This window comes from Myodes glareolus, chromosome 6, assembly GCF_982192425.1.
Source record: "Myodes glareolus chromosome 6, mMyoGla1.1, whole genome shotgun sequence".
NCBI lineage: Eukaryota > Metazoa > Chordata > Mammalia > Rodentia > Cricetidae > Myodes > Myodes glareolus.
This window is the reverse complement of record NC_142031.1, coordinates 27,872,811-27,891,832: the sequence shown is the minus strand read 5'-3', so window position 1 is coordinate 27,891,832 and position 19,022 is coordinate 27,872,811. Positions and strand designations below refer to the sequence as shown.

General features: G+C 43.2%; 1 protein-coding gene and 1 pseudogene across 6 annotated transcripts in view; one reads left to right on the top strand and one right to left on the bottom strand.

The window, feature by feature from the left end:
• The window catches only part of Alms1 (ALMS1 centrosome and basal body associated protein), a 123,408-nt gene extending 104,984 nt beyond the window's left edge, over nt 1-18,424 (bottom strand). For 4 of the 6 annotated variants that reach the window (XM_085690558.2, XM_085690561.2, XM_087907072.1 and 1 more), the window contains exons 1-3: nt 18,070-18,423; nt 4,533-4,658; nt 2,910-3,105 (exon numbers count right to left, since the gene is read on the bottom strand). In XM_085690558.2, coding sequence (XP_085546684.2) covers nt 2,910-3,105; nt 4,533-4,658; nt 18,070-18,408 — 661 coding nt within the window. In that variant the 5' untranslated portion in view covers nt 18,409-18,423. Of the gene's footprint in view, nt 1-2,909; nt 3,106-4,532; nt 4,659-18,069 lie in introns of all 6 variants that reach the window. The other 2 variants (XM_085690559.2, XM_085690562.2) reach the window with 2 other exon arrangements.
• Nucleotides 11,312-11,430, top strand: LOC125388563 (5S ribosomal RNA; annotated as a pseudogene).
• Nucleotides 18,425-19,022: the final 598 nt, after the last annotated feature.

Below are 19,022 nucleotides of genomic sequence, written 5' to 3'. Positions count from 1 at the left end.
TTCATCAACACCCCTAACATATACCTGGCCTCAGCAGCTTTCCTTAGGCACAGAGGCAAATTCCATAACCCCTTTCTTCTATCCTTGACTCTAAAGCCAGAACATGGCCAAAGATGCCAAGTTCTGCTGCTTGCTGGGGTCTAGAACATGGCCCTGTTGTTCAAAAACATCTTCATCAGCTTTCTCTTTTCAGTGGTTTCCTTCACTGCCTAAGGCTGGCTGTCCTGGAACTTGCTCTGTAGACCATGATGGCCCTGAACTCAGAAATCTTTCAATTACGTCTTCACCAGCTTTCTGTTTTTCAATGGCTACCTTCTCTGCCTAAGCTTGGTTATTCTGGTATTTGCCCTGTAGACCAGGCCAGCCTCTGAGTGCTGGGATTAAAGGCATGTGTTACCACATTGTGCTCTAAACTTTTCTTTAATTACATTTCTCAAATTGAAAATTGTAGCTGAGTGAGATATGTCCTGAGGTCAACACTCCCTTTATTCCATTTCCTAATCTGTTCACCTCCTTAGAACACATGACTTAGCTCCATTCCCTTTCCTGGTCGCTCCTTTTCAGATTTCACATTTTTAGTTTATCCTGCTCAGTTTGTTCCTTTTCATTATAAATCTTCATTAGAGTTACCACCAATAACCACATAACAGAGTCTATACTAGGCTGTTTTGAGATCTCATCTGTCAATAGAATTAATCAAAATCTCTTCACTTTAGCCTCAGGTAGACTCTTCGGACAAGGGCAAAAAGCAGTCATATTCACCAAAATATCACAAGATAAGTGAGTCTTCTCTAGGCCACATGAAATCTCCTCTGAAACCTTTTGAGCCAGGCACCTACTGTTCAAATCACACTCAGCACCACTGTCTTCAATGTCCCTAATAGGATGATCCATTAAGAAGCACTTAAAGAATTCAACTGCTTTTCTAATCCAGTCCCAAGGTCCACATTTCTTCAAACAAAAGCCATGGTCAGGCCTATCACAGCAATACCCCAGTTCCTAGTACCAACTTACATCTTAGTCAGGGTTTCTATTGCTATAAAAAGACACCATGACCATGGCAACTCTTATAAAGAAAAACATTTAATTTGGTGGTTTACAGACCAGAAGTTCAGTCCATTATCAACATGGTGGGACATGGCAATATGTAAGTAGACATGGTACTGGAGAGTTGTACATCTGGTAAGCAACAGAAAGTGAACTGAGATACTGAGCATGGTTTGAGCATATGAGACCTCAAAGCCCACCCCCAAAAGGACACTTCTTCCAACAAAGCCATACCTATTCCAACAAAGCCACACCTCCTAATAGTGCTATTTCCTGAGCTTTTTGGGCCCACTTAGGTTCAAACTACCACAAAGGTCAACACGTTTCTCTAAAGAGAAGCATACAATTGACTTTAATGGTAAATAACACAGCACTAGCATCCCGGCTTGCACATTAGCTTGTTTTGAAAAGAATAAGCCCAACTGGGTCCTAGTCTGCTTCTCTACAAAACTCCATAAAACCACCTTTATTGTTAAATTCCTTGATTTGAAAGGTACTTTTAGTTTATCTTTGGTAGAAAGCTAAGAAAGTCATTCTCCACTAAGAACAGCAGTAAGATCTATGTTGAAGAAATGACTCAATTTCTTCATCTTAATTGTTTTGTTCTCAAAGCTGAGGATAACAATAGCTTAGAATGACTCTATACAAACCTAGACATATCTGTGAAAAAGGAATCTAGTTGAGAAATTGCCTCCATCAGATTGCCTCCATCAGAGTCTGTGAGGCATTTTCAAAATCAATGATTGATAGGAAGGGCTGAGCCCACTGTGGGTGATGCCACCTATAGACAAGTGGTCCTGGTTGTATTTAAAAAAAAAAAAAATGCTGGGAAAAAAAGAAAGAAGAAAGAAAGAAAAAGAAAGAAAGAAAGGAAGAAGGAAGGAAGGAAGGAAGGAAGGAAGGAAGGAAGGCAGGCAGGCAGGCAGGCAGGCAGGCAGGCAAGCAAGCAAGCAAGCAGGCAGAGAAAGCCCAGGGGAACAAGCCAGTAAACAGTGTTCTTCCATGGCTTCCTCTTCAGTTCCTGTGAGTTCCTGCCTTAGCTTCTCTCAATGGACTGTGAACAAGATATGTAAGCCAAATAAACTCTCTCCTCCCTAAGTTGTTTTTGGTCATGATCTTTATCTCTGAAATGAAAAGCAACTAAGACATAGAGATATTTATTTTATTTGTCAGGAAACACTGAGTACCCAGTGATGAGGGAACACCAAATATAGTATGAAGTTTTCCCAAGAACAACTGTGTTATGGAAGACACATACCCATTAGAATGGGAGTGATCTCCTTTCAGCCTTCTATGAATAGTGGGGTATGCTAAAAAGCATATAAAATATAGCTAAGCCAACCAACCATTGTGAAGACCTAGAACCAACTAATTCTTCTGAGTATAGCTCCACAGAGATCCTCAACTAAAACGTTAGTTAGGAGCAAGGCTAATAAATGTGCATGTTTGAGCACACGTTGAGTTTTTAGAATTTTAAGCTATTATCTCTGGTTAAAGACAAAGAGGCACCAGGTGGTGGTGGAACATGCTTTTAATCCCAGCATTTGGGAGGCAGAGATAGGCAGATCTCTGTGAGCTTGAGGTCAGCCTGGTCTACAAGAGTTAATTCAGGACAGCTAGGGCTGTTACACTGAGAAACCATCTGGGGGGAGGGGGGAACAAAGAGGCACTGGGAGAGAAAGTTTGTGGTTAAGAGCACTGGCTGCCCTTCTAGAGGATCTAGGTTTGATTCCCAGACCCAGGGACTCAGACATCTCCTGGCCACCATGGGCACCAGGCACGGACACAGTGCACAGACATACATGCAGGTAAAACACCCATACACATGAAATAACAAGATATTAATAAAACACAGACATTACCTAGCAATGGAGAACACAAGAGATTTAGCTTTGGTTTCATGACTGGACGCTCTGACTGAGTCAATTCACTTTTCTCCAGAGAGGGGAAGTCTATTACTTTCATTCCTTCTATTCTCACGTCAATCTCAGCCTGGGGTGTATCCAAGGTTTGGGAAGAGTCCCTTTCTTGAGGAAGATGATGCCAAGATTCTGCTCTCTGAAACAATTTTAAAGGAAAAGATGCTGGGTCATTAACTGAGTCACACATTTACACTTAGACTACTGACTACTAAGCATATTTAACAACACTCTCACAGAGTGGTCAAAAGAAAGTTGTTCCTTCTATGTGACTTCTTACTACACTAACCTCCTTCTAGACCTCTTTCAATCACTACCGGCTCCTAGCACCATGTAGTCACTGACACCTGTGTTATAGTGTAGGCTCTCACTGTTAAATCAATCATTTGATACTACACGACAAATCCATACTGTGTTCATTTAAAAAAAAAAAAAAACAAGCCAAGAAAAAAAAAAAAACCTGAACAATTATTTCTAAATCTAAAGCTACAGCATTCATTCCCTGGGAAAAATGGAACAGATACTTTAGAAGATAACATATTCTTGTAAAGTTAAATATATCATTTTAATATAATTTAGTTGATCTATTCCTAGGTATTTACTCAACAGAAATGAAGTTGCGTTTACTCAAAAACAATGAAAATTTATTTAAAGAGATGATACATGCAAATGGGCTAATTTCAGAAGAATAGAAATCAGATTTTTAAAATCCACACACTGTAATTCTAAAAAGGCAAAACAGAACTATCAACTATAGGATGCTTGATTTAAGATAAGGGACTGGAGAAAGTAATTATTAAAATAGTATTCAGAAACTTTTGTCCATAAGAGAAAAAAGCATAGTGATATTTACATAACTATATATTTCAAAGATTATCTGACAAACTGTATAACTAAAACAGTTCACTTTTCTATATTTTATAACTGCTATCTTTCAAATTTCATCTGTCAAATGTATAACTAAAACAGTTTACCTTTCTATATTTTATTTAAACTTAGCTGTATAAAAATGGAACTAGACAGCTGGGCAGCAGCAACACATAACTTTAATCCCAGCCCTCAGGAGGCAGAGGCAGGAGGATCTATCTCTATGAATCTGAGGCCAGTCTGATCTACAGAGCAAGTTCCAGGACAGAGAAATCTTATCTCAAAGAAAGAAAGAAAGAAAGAAAGGAAGGAAGGAAGGAAGGAAGGAAGGAAGGAAGGAAGGAAGGAAGGAAGGAAGAAAGAAAGAGAGAGAGAGAAAGAAAAAAGAAAAACAAAAGCAAAAACAAAAACAAAAAAACTTTTCTTTAAAATTTTCTATTTATACTCAGGTAATGGTTTTGCAATTTTGAATGTTTTAATTTCTTGTATGCCAAATATCCCATGAGATAATATACGTACACACAAAAATATATACTTTTGAAAAATACAGATTATTGAGACAAAGAAGCAGGGATGAGCTTCCCAGTCTACATAAAATTATTGTGTCCTATGAGAATAGTAATCCACATCTTCACATTCCTCATATTACAGCATTTCTGTGCTGCTCGTAGAAAGAAAAAGAATTTGCCCCAGACACACCTGTTCCTCCCCAGGACCCCACTGGACTGTTGTTTCCAATGACACTACACCGGAGTTGGAAAGCTGTGCTCTAGAATTGTCTTGATACGATGACTGCTGCCACCCATGGCACGTCAGTGAAACAACCTGAAAATCAAAGCACACTAAAGCTGAGTAATGCTGGGACTGTACAATAACAAAAGTAACCATGCTAGAATACACTTTTTGCTCTATAAAATGCTTTCATGTTACAAAATGTTATTCTTTAAGCATAACAGCATGACCATCTTCACCAGAAGCAGCTATAACTACCCATGAGAAACTCTCAAGACTGGGCCTGTTGACCTTCCCTCATAGGAGGATGTAGGGTATAGGCCCCTGTCTTCCCTTGCTCCCTGGGATGCAAATCAAGGACTGTTTTGGCTAACCAGCTAAGCTTCCTGCTAAATTCTGTGCTCTGCTCTGCTAGCCTGGTGAATTAGCCGTAGGGCCTTGTATTACTTTGGAATGGTAATTTCCCAACCTGCCCGGGAGAGCCCACGGCACCAAGGTCCCTCTCACCTGTCTGCCACTGCCTGACACCTCCCGCCCACGTGCCTGCGGAAAAGTTGTCACAACCCCTCTGGCTGGGAGGGGTTTCCGTTACTGGGGGAAAAAGTATATTAACTCTGGATAAAGCTAAATAAATTGGCATTCACCTCTTGGCGAATGACCCGGACTCTCTCTCTCTGTGTGTGTGTGTGTGTGTGTGTGTGTGTGTGTGTGTGTGTGTGTGTGTGTGTTTAACCCCTAGGCCCTTGCCCAAGCTCCTGGTGATATGGAGCCAAGGTCCAAACTGGGAGGGTGGTGATGCAGATCTCGGGTGATTCAACAGTAGCGAAAGTCATTATAAGGCAGTCAAACATAGGAAATCGCTTAGAGGCTTGGGACCCTATTTAGTTTGGAGCATGTAATAATGCATGCACTTGGCAGTTCAGCTCCTTCACCTGCATGTACTATGCATACACATCCCTCTCCCAACAATGCAGCTAATAACCTCAGAATCCCTCTACTCTCCACCTAAGTGGGACTCATGTACACTTTACTCTGAACAACAGTGTAACTTCTTGGTCCCAACAACAATCAAATTTGGACCATTAAAGTGCAATCCCAATGTATCTGAACAGAATGAAGAGAAAGGCTGATCTGGCCTGAACTGGTTTGGGGTACATGTACACTAAGACAAACCATCTTGTTCCAGTGAATTTTGTTGGAAAATTCCAATTTATAATCTTATGCCTATGTATAATTGGGCATGCATATGAATCAAATTGGATGCATTATGGGAAGAGACATGTGCAGTAGGAAAAATAAATATATGATCTAATCTATCAATTAAAATAAGAGAACTCCCAAAGTACACCCGAGTAACCAGCCCCTCCTTCTTAAGGTCTTGAGTACTCTCTCTGATCTTATGCTCTTATAAGCTCAATAAATGCATTTGACAACAAGGTTGGACTTGGAATAGTTACTTTGACTTATCATTTATTCACATCTCCCAGGAAAAGTTCACAACAAACTAACTCACTCTCTGCCTCTCTCACTTCACAATCACTATCGAAATTGTTACTTATGCTCACCTAAAAATAGCCAGGGTCTTAAGGTTAACCAGTTAGGCCCAAACATACTTTTCACTAAACCTTTCCCGTTCCTAAATCTTCTATACCTACAATAAAAGCAATTAGGAAAAAAATGAAAACTGTCTATTTCCTAATCTTACTGCTCTTACAGTGATAAAAGAAATTAACTTTAATATCAGAAGCTTCAATCAGCTTCTTCAGTTTCTTCTTCTCAGAACAAACAGGGAATGCCACCACTAAGATATAACCACCACTCCCCCGAGGTTCAAATGTCTGGCTGGCTCAGCGTCCAAACTTTGAGCACAATTTTTAAAAACACAAAACAAAATAAGAACTGTTTGGGTGGAAAGTTCCACCCCTGGGAGTTGCCTCAGTCCAGACTACACCTCTGAGAAAGACCGCCAAACGGTGACCCCTCCTCAGAGAGACTCAAGTTCACTCCCACAGGGTATTTAAACTGTCCCTCAGAAAACAAACCCATGGTTTTCTGGTCTTCCTTTCCTCTCTCCGTGATTTTCCGTCTCTCTTCTCTGTCTCCATCTCTGGGGGTCTGGAGGCCACCCGGGAGCATTAGTATCCATTAAACCTGGGCTTTTTCTAATTCAGTTTGATTTGGTCTGATTTGGATTATTACATCGGCAGAAAGGTTAATTGGGGTGCAAAAACTTTTCAAGAACCAAGACCGCTGTGAAGATCACCTGTGTAAAGGGATTGACCTTTTCTGAGACACAGTTCAACAGAACCATGCTTACGGCCAAAATGTAAGGTGACCTATTTTAACCAATTAAAGTTCTTTTCTCAGCTATAAACCAGCACTTTTGATAAAACCTTCCAAAGAAGATAAAGCAACATTTACAGTCAAAACATGTCTTCCTCTCCCTCAGACCTATTCATAGGAAGAATTCCTTTAACCTGTTTTGACTGGCTTTTATCTTATCAGCATTCATCTGCAAACACAAAGTACCTATAAATCACTTATAGACTTGCTAAATAAAAATCTTTTAGATAAAATAAGTTATATTTAGTAAAGATGCACACACACACACACACACACACACACACACACAAGGTAGTAACTATTAGTGAAAAAGAAGGTTATGAATTTGAAAGAGCCCAAGAAGGGGTATATGGGAGGGTTCAGAGAGAAATGATGTGATTATATTATAATTTCAAAAAGAAAAGAAAAAACATACCAAAACGCTTTACTTAATCTTTTTGCTTTGTTTTGTTTTCATTTTTCAAAACTGAGTTTCACTGTATAGCCCAGGCTGTACTGAACTCACTTGGTAGACCAGGTAATTGATTAACAGATCCACCCGATTGCCACCCAGGGCCATGGTGTTGTCTGAGCCTGGGCTGGTCCTGATGCAGCCACAGTCGGTGCTGATGTCCATGGCTCCTGATACCACCAAAGGCAGAGAGGATAGGATTGTACAGAGTTGTCACCACCTCTCACTGACTACAATACCAGGGAGAACTGGTCCTGCCCCTCACTGGCTAAAGCACTCCGGAGAGAGGATTTTATACCACCTCACCTGGGCAGCAAAATAAAGCTGACCCTCTTTGGGGGGATGGGAGAGGCATGGGCGAAACTGGCCCTAAGAGCATGAGAACGGAAGAGCAAGTCACATCCCTCTCATCTCCCATGTGGTGGTGTGGGGGAAAGATGACCCCCTCAACACCTGGAGCAGACGAGGGGACCTGACCCAAACCCTTACCAGCTGCAGTACTGGCCCTGTCCTTGCCTGGGCAGCACAGTAGAACTAACCTTATAGACAGGGGTGCAGGTGAGCCAGCCCTGAGGGTATGAGAGGGGCATAACTGGTATTGCCTCCCTCATCTTGGGTGTGGTGGTGGGGACAAGGGACAGATGCCCTCCCCACTTACCCCTACTACCTCCGGCTGGTGAGAGCTGACCCTGTTGGGGAGAGCACAGGTTAACCTCCCAGGGAGTGAGCATTAGAGATCTGGCTCTGCCCTTCATCTGCCACCATAGTAAGGGCGGGGAAGATCCTCCCGCAAAGAGCCTGAGGCAGGTGGGAAAGCTGACCCTGAGGTCAAAAGAGTAGGAGAGCTGCCCTTGCCCCTCACCAGCTACAGTACTCCAGAGAGCGGGCCCTGGGCAGCACAACAGAACCAACCCTGTTGGCAGAGGTGTGGGTGGGCCAGCCCCAAAGCTGTGAGTATGGGAGAGCAGTCCCTACTACTCATCTATCAGGCAACAGTGTGGGTGGGGGAGAGATAACCCCCTTACTCCTCACCCTCACCACCTCCAGTAGACAAGGGAGGTCATCTTCCTCTTTACCAGCTAAAAGCGACCCTGCTCCTCACCTGGGCAGCACAGTAAAGCTGACCCTGTTGGCAGAGGCACAAGTAAGCTGGCCCTGAGAGGATGAGGATGGACTAGCTGGCCACACCCCTCTGTCTGCTGTATGGTGATGAGGGCGAGAGAAAGATACCCCCCAACCCTGCCACCTGTGGTGGGCAAGGGAACTGACCCTCCCCCTTACCAGCTGCAGCATTCAGAGAGTGGCCCCTGCATCTCACCTGGGCAACACAGTAGAGCTGGCCCTGAAGGTGTAGGTGTGGAAGAGCAGACCCTGAGGGCTTCAAAGCAGGAGAACTGGACCTGCCCCCTTGCTGCAAGGAGAAAACTAGCCAGGGCAGTGCTGGAGAGCTCATCTTGAAGGTGAGGACAAGGGAGAACTGGCAGGCTGACTAAGTCCACCACTACCCACGCCCTGAATCAGGACTAGGAGTTGAATCACCACAACATCCACCCCATCTGTGATCTGCTGGAGGGACCAGTACTGCAGACCAAAAACTACAGGATCTCTACAACACAGAGCAACAACAGGATAGCCAAGGAGTCCCAGTATCGTATGAAAGTGTAGCAGAAACCAGAGGCCTGGAACCATGACTCTTTGCAATGAACACTTCCAAGTAAGTACACGGATAAAGGGTTTACTGTGAGACTGTGTCACACTGCCGCTTCCATGATGAGATTTTTCCTTTATTTCCATTTCTTTCTTTAAATTTTATTTTATTTTATTTTATTGGGGAAGGAAGGTTGCTAGGGCAGAGGGTGGATATGGAGGGATGGGTAGATAAATGGGATCAAGACTCATGATGTAAAAGACACAAAGAGTAAATTAAAAGTTAAAACAAACAAAAACTTTTTGTCAGGAGGAAAGAGGATCCAAAAGATCCAAATTTACTGTATCTATTTTTGTCTAGAAGCAAAACAGCTAGTCTATTACCAATTAACAAGGAAGAGGAGGGAAGCTGTAATATTAGTGATTATTTTGTATGTAAATTTGAGTTTATAATAAATTAAGTCAGCAGGGCTAAATAACAAACAGGAAACTAAAAATTAGAGTAGAAACTGTCTAAGTAGCTCAGTTGGAAGAGTGCTTGCCTAGGATATACAAAGCCCTGGGTTCAATCCCCAGCACCATATAAATACCACAAGTGTGGTGATACACCCCTATAATCCCAGTACTCAAGATGTGGTAGCAGAAGAAACAGGAGTTCAAAGTCATCCTCAGCTAGTGATTTGACAAACATGATCACCTCAATTAAAACAGGAAAAAAAAAATGCTCTACAAAGGCAAGCACTGTTTCATAAGAAAACAAAAAACAAGAAACTAGGGATAGACAAAAAATTCCTCAGAATAAAGTTCATAATGTGAAAAACCCATGCAAATATCATACTCAATGTGAAAAACTTAAAGAAAATAATTCCTCTAAGGTTTTACAACAAGACAAGGGCAACTTCTCTTGCCAGTTCTATTCAACAAAGAATTTCGAGTCCTAACCAGAGTTGTCAAGAAAAACTTGAGGATCTAATTTGAGATTACTCAGCACCATGTGAGAGCCATGCATCTGTGATCCCACAGTGCAGTTGGGGGGTAGGGCATGTTAAGGAATCCCCAAATCTCATTGGCCAGCCAGTCTAATTAAAGTGAGACGTGAGAAACTGTCTTAAAAGGTGGGGGGGACTGAAGAGATAGCTCAACAGTTAAGAGCACTTGTTCTAGCAGAGGACCCAGGTTTGGTTCCCAGCACCCACATGGCAGCTCACAACCATCTGTACCTCCAGTTACAACACCCACTCTGATCCCTGTGGGCACCAGCTGTACAGATATGGATACAGGCAAAGAGTTCATACACAAGAAACAAAATAAATAAAGCTAATAAAACTTTGCTAAACAATAAGGTGGACAGTAACTGAGGAACCCTGACCACTGGCCTCCACAATTTGCATATATACATGCACGCACATACACATGAACATGTACATACTTAATATCACACACACACAAAATCAATTACATTTCTGTACACAAGTATCTATCCAAAGAAGAAATGAGAAAAGTTTCATTAATATAGCATCAAAAATCAATCAGCAGCCAGTAATCTCAGCACTTTGGCAGAGGGAGGACTTAGAGACCAAGGCCAGCCTGGGTCATAGCAAGTTTCAAACCCCACCTCACCAACGAGAAAAAAAAACGGTCAGCGGGGCATGGTGGCACATGACTGTAATCCCAGCATATAAGAGGCAGAGGCAACAGATCTCTGAGCTCCAGGTCAGCCTGGTCTACAAAGTAAGTTCCTGGACAGCTGAGGCTATTACCCAGAGAAAGCCTGTCTCAGAAAAACAAAAACAAAAAAGTCAGCTGCTATATAAGTAAATACTTAAGACTTGTATCCTAAAGAGTGTAAGATTCTAATGAAAGAAATTGAAAAAAGCACCAACAGCCAGGCATGGTGGCACACACCAACCTGATCTATGTAGTTGAGTTCCAGGCCAGTCAAGTCAAGCTACACATGAGATCCTCAAGAGAGATGGTTTGAGGAGAAGGAAGAGGAGGTGAGAGGGAAAAAGAAAAAAAGCACAAGTAAACAGACAGTCCATGTCTGGGGATTCAAAGAATTAATACTGTTAACATAGCCATACTGCCCAAAGCAAATCACAAAGTCAATACAATCTCTGTCAAATTGCAACGACATTCTTCATGAAAATTTAAAACAAAAATCCCAACATCCATACGGAACCACAAAATACCCAAACAGTCTAAGCAATTTTAATAAAGAAAAAGCTAGGTATCATTTTTTTTTATTTTAAATACACAAGAAAAATAACTCAAAATGAGTTTTTTAATGTAAAAACTAAAGTCAGTTTACGGCCATACCACCCTGAATGCGTCCGATCTCGTCTGATCTCGGAAGTTAAGCAGGCTCGGGCCTGGTTAGTACTTGAATGGTAGACCGCCTGGGAATATCGGGTGCTGTAGTCATTAAAAATAAATAAATAAAAATAAAAACTAAAGTCATAAAACAAAACAAAAAAACACAAGGAAAAAGCTCTTTGATTCTGGTCACACCACAAGCCCAGGGTACAAACTGAAAGGATGAACTGTATCAAACTAAGAAGCTGCACAGCAGAGGAAACAACGAAGTGAAAAGGGAGGCTGCACAGCGCTTGCCTGACATCTATAAGATCCTTAGTTCAGCATCTAGCACAGGACAGAGAGAGAGAAGACACAAGAGCCAAAACAGCAGCAGGGGGCGGGGAATAGTCACAGGAGAAGAGGAAGGGAAAGCACACCATGGAAAGCGAGAAAACAATCACAGTATTTACAAACTCTGTATCTAGTATGTTTCTCTGTGAGTTCAAAGTCAGTCTGGTCCACACAGTGAGTTCTAAGACACAAAGGACTACATAGAGAGACCTTGCTTCTAAATAAATATGTGTGATATTTTGATTTTGTTCTGATAAAGGTTGCTTGAAGTCAGAGGGCGGGACCAGCCACTAGCTGATCATAGAGGTTTGAGAACTATAGAGAGGAGACAAGAGGTAAGGCAAGGCTCAGAGGATCTCTGCCAGTTTTGGTCAGAGAAACCAGAAAGGTAGGAAGTCACAGTGGCTGCTCCCCTGATTCTCTGATCTTTCAGGTTTTAATCTGACTCTTGATTTTTTTTAATTGATAAAGATTAATTAGATTAATTATTGATAAAGATTAATTAGATTAATGCTTTACTAGAGAGATGACCCAGTGGTTAACAACATTGGCTGCTCTTGCAGAGGCCCCAGCATGCAGCTCCAGCACTCACATGGAGGCTCACAACCATTTATAGCTCTAGCAACAAGGGGTCTGACACCATCTTCTGACTTCACAGGCACCAGGCATATAAGTGGTGCAGATATACATAGCAGCAAATATTCATACACATAGAATAAAAATAAATGAATCTAAAAATGTACTAAAATAGATAACAAAATATATATGAGATTTCGATTGACACAAGCAAAGCCCTGAGTTTTTAACTTAAGACCCAATTGGAAAAGCCCAAACAAAGAATGGGCAAAGCTCTAAATAGACATTTCTGTAAAGTAAATGTAGGAATGATCAATAAGCACAAGAAAATATGTTCATCATTACTCAGACATGTGAACAGGAACTCACACAGTGCTAGCGAGAACGTAATGTAATACAGCCACACTGGAAAACAATCTGCCAGGCCCTTAAAGGGTTAAATACAGAAATGCCAAAATGTCCAGCAATTCCACCACCAGACACATACCCAAGAGAAATGAACTCATATGTCCACACAATCACATGGATGTTTAGAGCAGCAATTCCACCACCAGATACATACCCAAGAGAAATGAACTCATATGTCCACACAATCACATGGATGTTTAGAGCAACAGCCTTAGACAAGGAAAAAAACGAGCTTTCCAAGAGTCGTTTCCGCAGATGAAAAGCAAATAAACCTCTACGGTGGCATTTCAAAAAAAAAAAAAAAACAATACATAAAACTAAGAATGAGAAATAAAAATTGCCACATACAAAAAAACAAAAAAAAAACTAGAGTCATTGTTAAAATGAAAGACTTTCTAGGAAAATCATAAATTATCAAAATTGACCCAAGAAACACCAGTCTACGTATACAGCCCACACCTGAGAGGAACCTGGAAACACCATTTGCTTCCGGTGCAGCTCAAACATTAGAGAAACATTTCCACACAACTAACCTGTTCCAGGGTGTAGAAAATATTCACTCCAGCACCTTTCACACAAATGGAACGGAATATCACAGACAAGGCTAAAAGCTCTGACCATGTATTCTTTCTTCAGAAAAAAATGGCAACCTGCTGTCAGAAGAGGTGCTGGCAGCTGGAGGGTAAGAGGAAAAGGGAGGAGGGCTGACAGGAAACGTCAAAACTTTGCAAGCTGGGTTCATGATTCCACTAAAAGTTGAACAACAAGAACCTCCTCTAGCGCTACAACCCATGAACATAACAGTCTCCCAAAAATATTTTCCTTCAAAATGCAAGCTTCAAGGAGAGGTGTTTGAAATCATCTAAGCAGAAAGATCCCCAGGACTAGCAGGAAAACAAAACAGCAGAGGCTCTGAATCACTCATGTCTCAACCAAGTGTTTGGAAAGCAGAAGGGAGAGAGGAAACAGAGCTGGCTCCACAGGTAAAGCCTGATGACTGCGTTCCATTCCAACACAAAAGGGAAAACTGAGTCTACAAATTGTCTTCTGACTTTCACCTACATTCAATCCAACAGAGTTCCTGCTCTGTTAGAGGGAGACAAGATCCCTGGAGCTTGCTGGTGGATCAGCCTAACCAAGTCCAATGAGCTCCAGGTTCAATGACAGATCTTGTCTCAAAAATTAAAAGGGAAGGTGTGGTGGCACACACCTTCAACCCTAACACTCTGGAGGCACAGGCAGGTGGATCTTCCTAAAGATCACTATGTAGAGTAGCCCGGTCAAATTAAATAAACAAGGTGGGATGCAATCAATATGTACCCATACATACATGCATATGTGCACACAAACACTACATCATATGCATATATATACACACCCACACACCAAACTTATCATTACAACAATCTTGCTACTCCGGAAGAGATAGATGACAGAGGAATTGAGTACTACACAATGAACACATTTTTAAAATACTGGGAGCGGGGCATAGTGGTACACGCCTTTAATCCTAGCACTTGGAAGGCAGAAGCAGGTGAATCTCTGAGTTCAAGGCTAGCCCAGTCTACACAGGGAGTTTCAGAATAGCCAAGACTACACAAAGTGAAAGCCTGTGTGTGTGTGTATGTGTGTGTGTGTGTGTGTGTGTTTAGGGGTGAGCCTGGGGAAGGAGGGCTGCTCAGAGTATACTTCAAAAGTATTGCTTCACTGTGTATCTAGATGTAGATAATGAAGGACTTTTAGTACTTTCTAGCCCAAACCACTTCTCTAATCTTCAAAATCACACTCAATCTTAGCACCCACCCAGCCAATTCACCACCAGCTCAAAGATGACCTGGCCACATCTCCACATCAGCACAAGCATTTGCTCACTAACCTAACACCTCGGCAGTACCCTCCACAACCAATCCATTACTAAGTGTAATGACTTTACTTTCTAAGTGTCGACCTGTTCTGGGAGGGATGGTTTGTACCAAGCCATTCTAATCTCAGAGCAGGCTACACTTCAAAGCAAAGCCCCTGCTGCCTCCAGAAAGACCTAGTTTAGAGCAAGGCCTGGTTGCAATCTGTCTCGGGGCATAGCAACATCACCATCTCCACACTTTAATGAGCACATCAGACCATCAGAAATCTGACCGAGTAAACCAGTAGCAAAAAGAGAAAACATACAAGGAGTCTCACCAGAGAAGAGACAATGTCAGAAAAGCCTCCCATTAAAGAGCCTAAACTTTCTACTTCTGCCTTTTTGTCTTGGTGAATTCATTCACAGCACACATCACCAGTCTGTCAACACTGTCCCTGGCATGATAAACATCTCTTCAAACAACCTACTTCTCCCTATTCCCATCAATACTTCCCTGTTCTATGTAGCCCAGGCTGGCCTGGAATTCAAGAGCCCCCACCTGTCTTTGCCTTTAAATCAGTGGTTCTCAACCTGTGAGTCTTGACCCCTTTGGAGGGTGAATATCATCAGATATCTTGCATTTACATTACAATTCATAACTGTTGGGTCCAGGGGGGTCGTGCAAAGATGAGAACACCACCAGGTCTAATAAACCAGAAGCAAACTTTATTCCAGAAACCAGATCCCAGGAAAACCAGAAGCAAACTTAAAAATTAAAAAAGATCGTGGGGCACAGGAGCTTATCAGCTAGCTGAGACCACAGCCAGAGGTGGTGTTTGTTAGGCTGTGGCCAAAGGCTAGTTCTCTGAACCCAACTTTTATAGTTAGGGCACCAAGCATTAGGTCTGAACAAAGGAACTTTTACGATCTTACCCTGACCCGTGGGTCAGTCAATGTAGACCCAAAGGAGGGGAGTGGGTTCTAACGTCCATAGGTAACTAAGCATCTATCATGAAATATGTTTCAGAGTAATTACAGAGAAAGTCACTAATTGCAAGAAACAGGTGTCTTTAGCAATTAGTCAGAAAAGGGACTGCTAGTAATATCAGAGGGTTGATAAGTCAGAATAATTGGTTCTTAGGTTGGGAACTGAAAAGACAGCAGAAAGCTTTTCACACTATCTCAAGGAAAAACTCAGGTACAGACTGCCACACTTTATAACCTCCATTATCAGAGCTCATTAGTCAAATCAGGTGTTTGCACCGTGGTCACAGTTTCTCCCAGTACCTCTAGGCAGTGTGTACTGAAGCCCCTTGTTTCCCCTTTGATGGTGCCAGTTTTTCATAACAAAGACAGTGCCTAACCCAGAGGTCACGTATCTCTGCCTCCTAGAGGTTAACTCAGTTCATATCTGTCGTTCATCAAGGGTGGCCAGGACATTACTCTCAGTTTGCAAGAGAGAAGCTCTGGCCTTGTAAATAGAACAGCCAGTTGTAAAATGAAATGACCTAAAGTGATGGAGGCTTCTTAAGCGGCTGAGAAAATAGCTCACTGTGAATGACTGACCCTTGATCTACTGAGAAATCTGCTGACAGTCTGTTCCCATTCCCCTAGACTTATAACTTTATATTCCTTTATTTCTACATTCTTATTTTTGGAATCTACATTTTTATTTTCTTGTTCTTGGACTCTTCAATAACAATAGAAAAATTAGTTATGAAGTATCAATGAATTACTTTTACGATTGGGTCACAACATGAGGAACTGCACTAAAGGGTCGCAGCATTAGGAAGGCTGAGAACCACCAGTGGCTCTAAATCCTGGAACTAAAAAGCATATGCCATCACACCCTGCTCATTTCCTTGTTCAAAAGACTTTTTGCCTGACAGTATTGCAACGACCCTCTAATTAGTGTCCTTCATTTATTCAGAATGCTCCCATCTTCCCCTATGAGCACAACCATCTACACTACTTGCTCTCTTGCTGAAATACAAATCTAATCACAAACATCCTTTAAAGCAGTTTACTGACTTCCCGAAACTCCAGGGATAAGGCCTTGAAATTCCTGAAATAACACATAAAGCTCTGTAATCCAGATTCAACCTGCTGGCTTTTAATTCCTCAAAATGTCATGCTTTAAATGATGTGGCCCATTGGTAGACAGAATGTTTGCCTAGAATGCCCAAAGACTAGGGTTTAATCCTAGTCCTACCAAAAAACCAACCTCAAATGTAAATTGTGACACTACCACACTTTCCTTTCCTCATCCAGGCTTCTTGTTAAACCCTTTAGTTAGCCTTACATCTTCAAGGTGCCTGCCCAGCCTTCCCTGACAAGCCCAGGTTATCTGCTTTATGCAATCACAGCATTTCAGCATATGCCATTTTCACTTAGGAGAACATGTGGATTGTATCTGCCTCCCTCTTTAGAGTGGGAATGCTAGGGAGGCAGGGGTTTGGTTCACCAAAATTTCCCTCACATCAAGTACAATGTGTGGCACAAGGTGAATGCTCAAAGTCTCAACTGAGTGGATTGAACACTCCCTGCCTTACCTAGCGGGCTCTTCACCAACCACAGTCCACGCATCCCTGTGATGATGGAATTGTTCTGTAACTGCTATGTCCAATGTGACAGCCACTAAGCTCGGCTATCAAGCACTTGAAAAAGTGATCAAACGGGGCCTCTGAATTCCTAATTTTAATACCCCCCCAGTACTAGGGCTTGAACTGAGGGCCTTGCACACACCTCCACCATTTGCAAGACCTCTACCACTTAAAATGCACCACCAGTCCTTCTAATTCTATTATTACTAATTAATATGTAAATTACTAACTAATTAATATGTAAAGAACCACACGTGGTTGTGATGAACAGGAATGTAGTTCTTGACAGTTAAAAAGCATTAATATTAAGAACATGGTTAGTTTCGAAATGATCTTGGCAGGACCTCTGTAAACTCGGCTCTTCCTTCATTTGGTCTTGACTTGGTGTTTTCTAATATTTCAAACCAGAGCTGATCACAAGCTGCTTCCATTCCAAGTTCCTGACATTGGCTCAGGGACCCATTAATTGCTACAAATGCGGTTCCGGAGACACACAATAGGCGGGAGACTTCTCGAGACAACTCACGTTGAGTACGTAATCTACACTAATTCCTCGGGAGCAGGGGTTCTCGCACTTCAATAAAACTAAGGTGCCAAATGTCTCTCCGCAATTCCCAAGTTCCCTCCTCAGCTCCCACCTTCTGCCCAAGAGGCCTTTCTAATTGCACGCTCAGGGAGTACCGGCTCCCTGCCCATCTGTCCTATCTGCCCAAGTTCAAAAGAACCCGGACTCACTAAGAGGCCGGAGAGACACCGGAGATGTCACTGCCAGGAAGAACCCGAGACTGCGAAGAGTGTGCCAGCCCCACAAGCAGGGGTCTCCGGCCCGTAGGCACGGCGAACCGCAGCGAGCAGGTTCCGAGATCCTGGACCAATTTCAGTAGTTCAAGCACCTCGACTGACGCTTGGGCCTCAGCTCCGCTCCTCCCCACCGCCCCGCTCCTCCCCACGGCCTGGCTCCTTGCTACAAGCGCCGCTACCCACCTCAGTCTCCCTCAGATGCTCCACCGGAGCGTACAGGTACCGCGGGGGCGGGGGCGGAGGGAATGCCCTGCCAGATTGGCCAGGGTGCGCCAGCAGCCAGGCCTTAGCCATCTCGTCCTCCTCTTCGTCCGTGCTTTCCCGCGTTTGGGACTCGCAGTTAAAATCCAAATCCACCTCGGGCCCCGCCTCTTCAAATTCTATCTCTTCCACTTTCACAGTCTCTTCAGAGGTCCGGGCCTCCCCGGTCTCCTCGGTCGCCGCCGGGGACGCGTTCTCCACCTCCTCCTCCTCCTCCTCCTCCTCCAGCTCGCCGGGCCACGGGAGGTCCTCCGGCTCCATGTTGGCGTCGCGCTCCAGGCGGCTGTGCAGGAGGAGGAGGAGGAGGAGGTGGAGGAGGAGGAGGAGGAGGAGGAAAGGGGAGGGGGCGGGGAGAGGAGGGGGAAGCGAGTTGACTGGCGGTTGCGACCGCGCGCAGGCGCACTTGCCGCCACCGCCCCAGACGGGGCGGGGCTGCTAGTGAGAGCGCGCGTTGCTAGGGACGCCCCGCGGAGCGCGCGGAAAAGCGGCGGGAGAGGAGGTCTGTGACCAGCTTCGTCACCAGACCTTGCTTATAGTACTGTATGCTCACAATAAACCTAGACCGGGATCTTCTGGGGGCTCTAGGGCACTTCCTGCTCAATTCACTCCTGATTTTTTTTTTTTGTCTCTCGCCCTCAAACCCTAGGATAAACCCATAACTGGATAAATCACATTCGCAAATTACAGATGTTTAAAGACTTAGTGCCTTAAGTGACAGTCTACAGCTGGCATTGTAGTAAGTGTAAGGGAGTTAATAGGTTTTTTTTTTAAAAAAAAAAATCGACGCTGGAGTATAAACATAGGAAGTGGGATCTGACTTTACCACCTGCGGTGGTGTGAAAAGGAGCACCTAGAAAATGCGGTTAAGAGGCCCC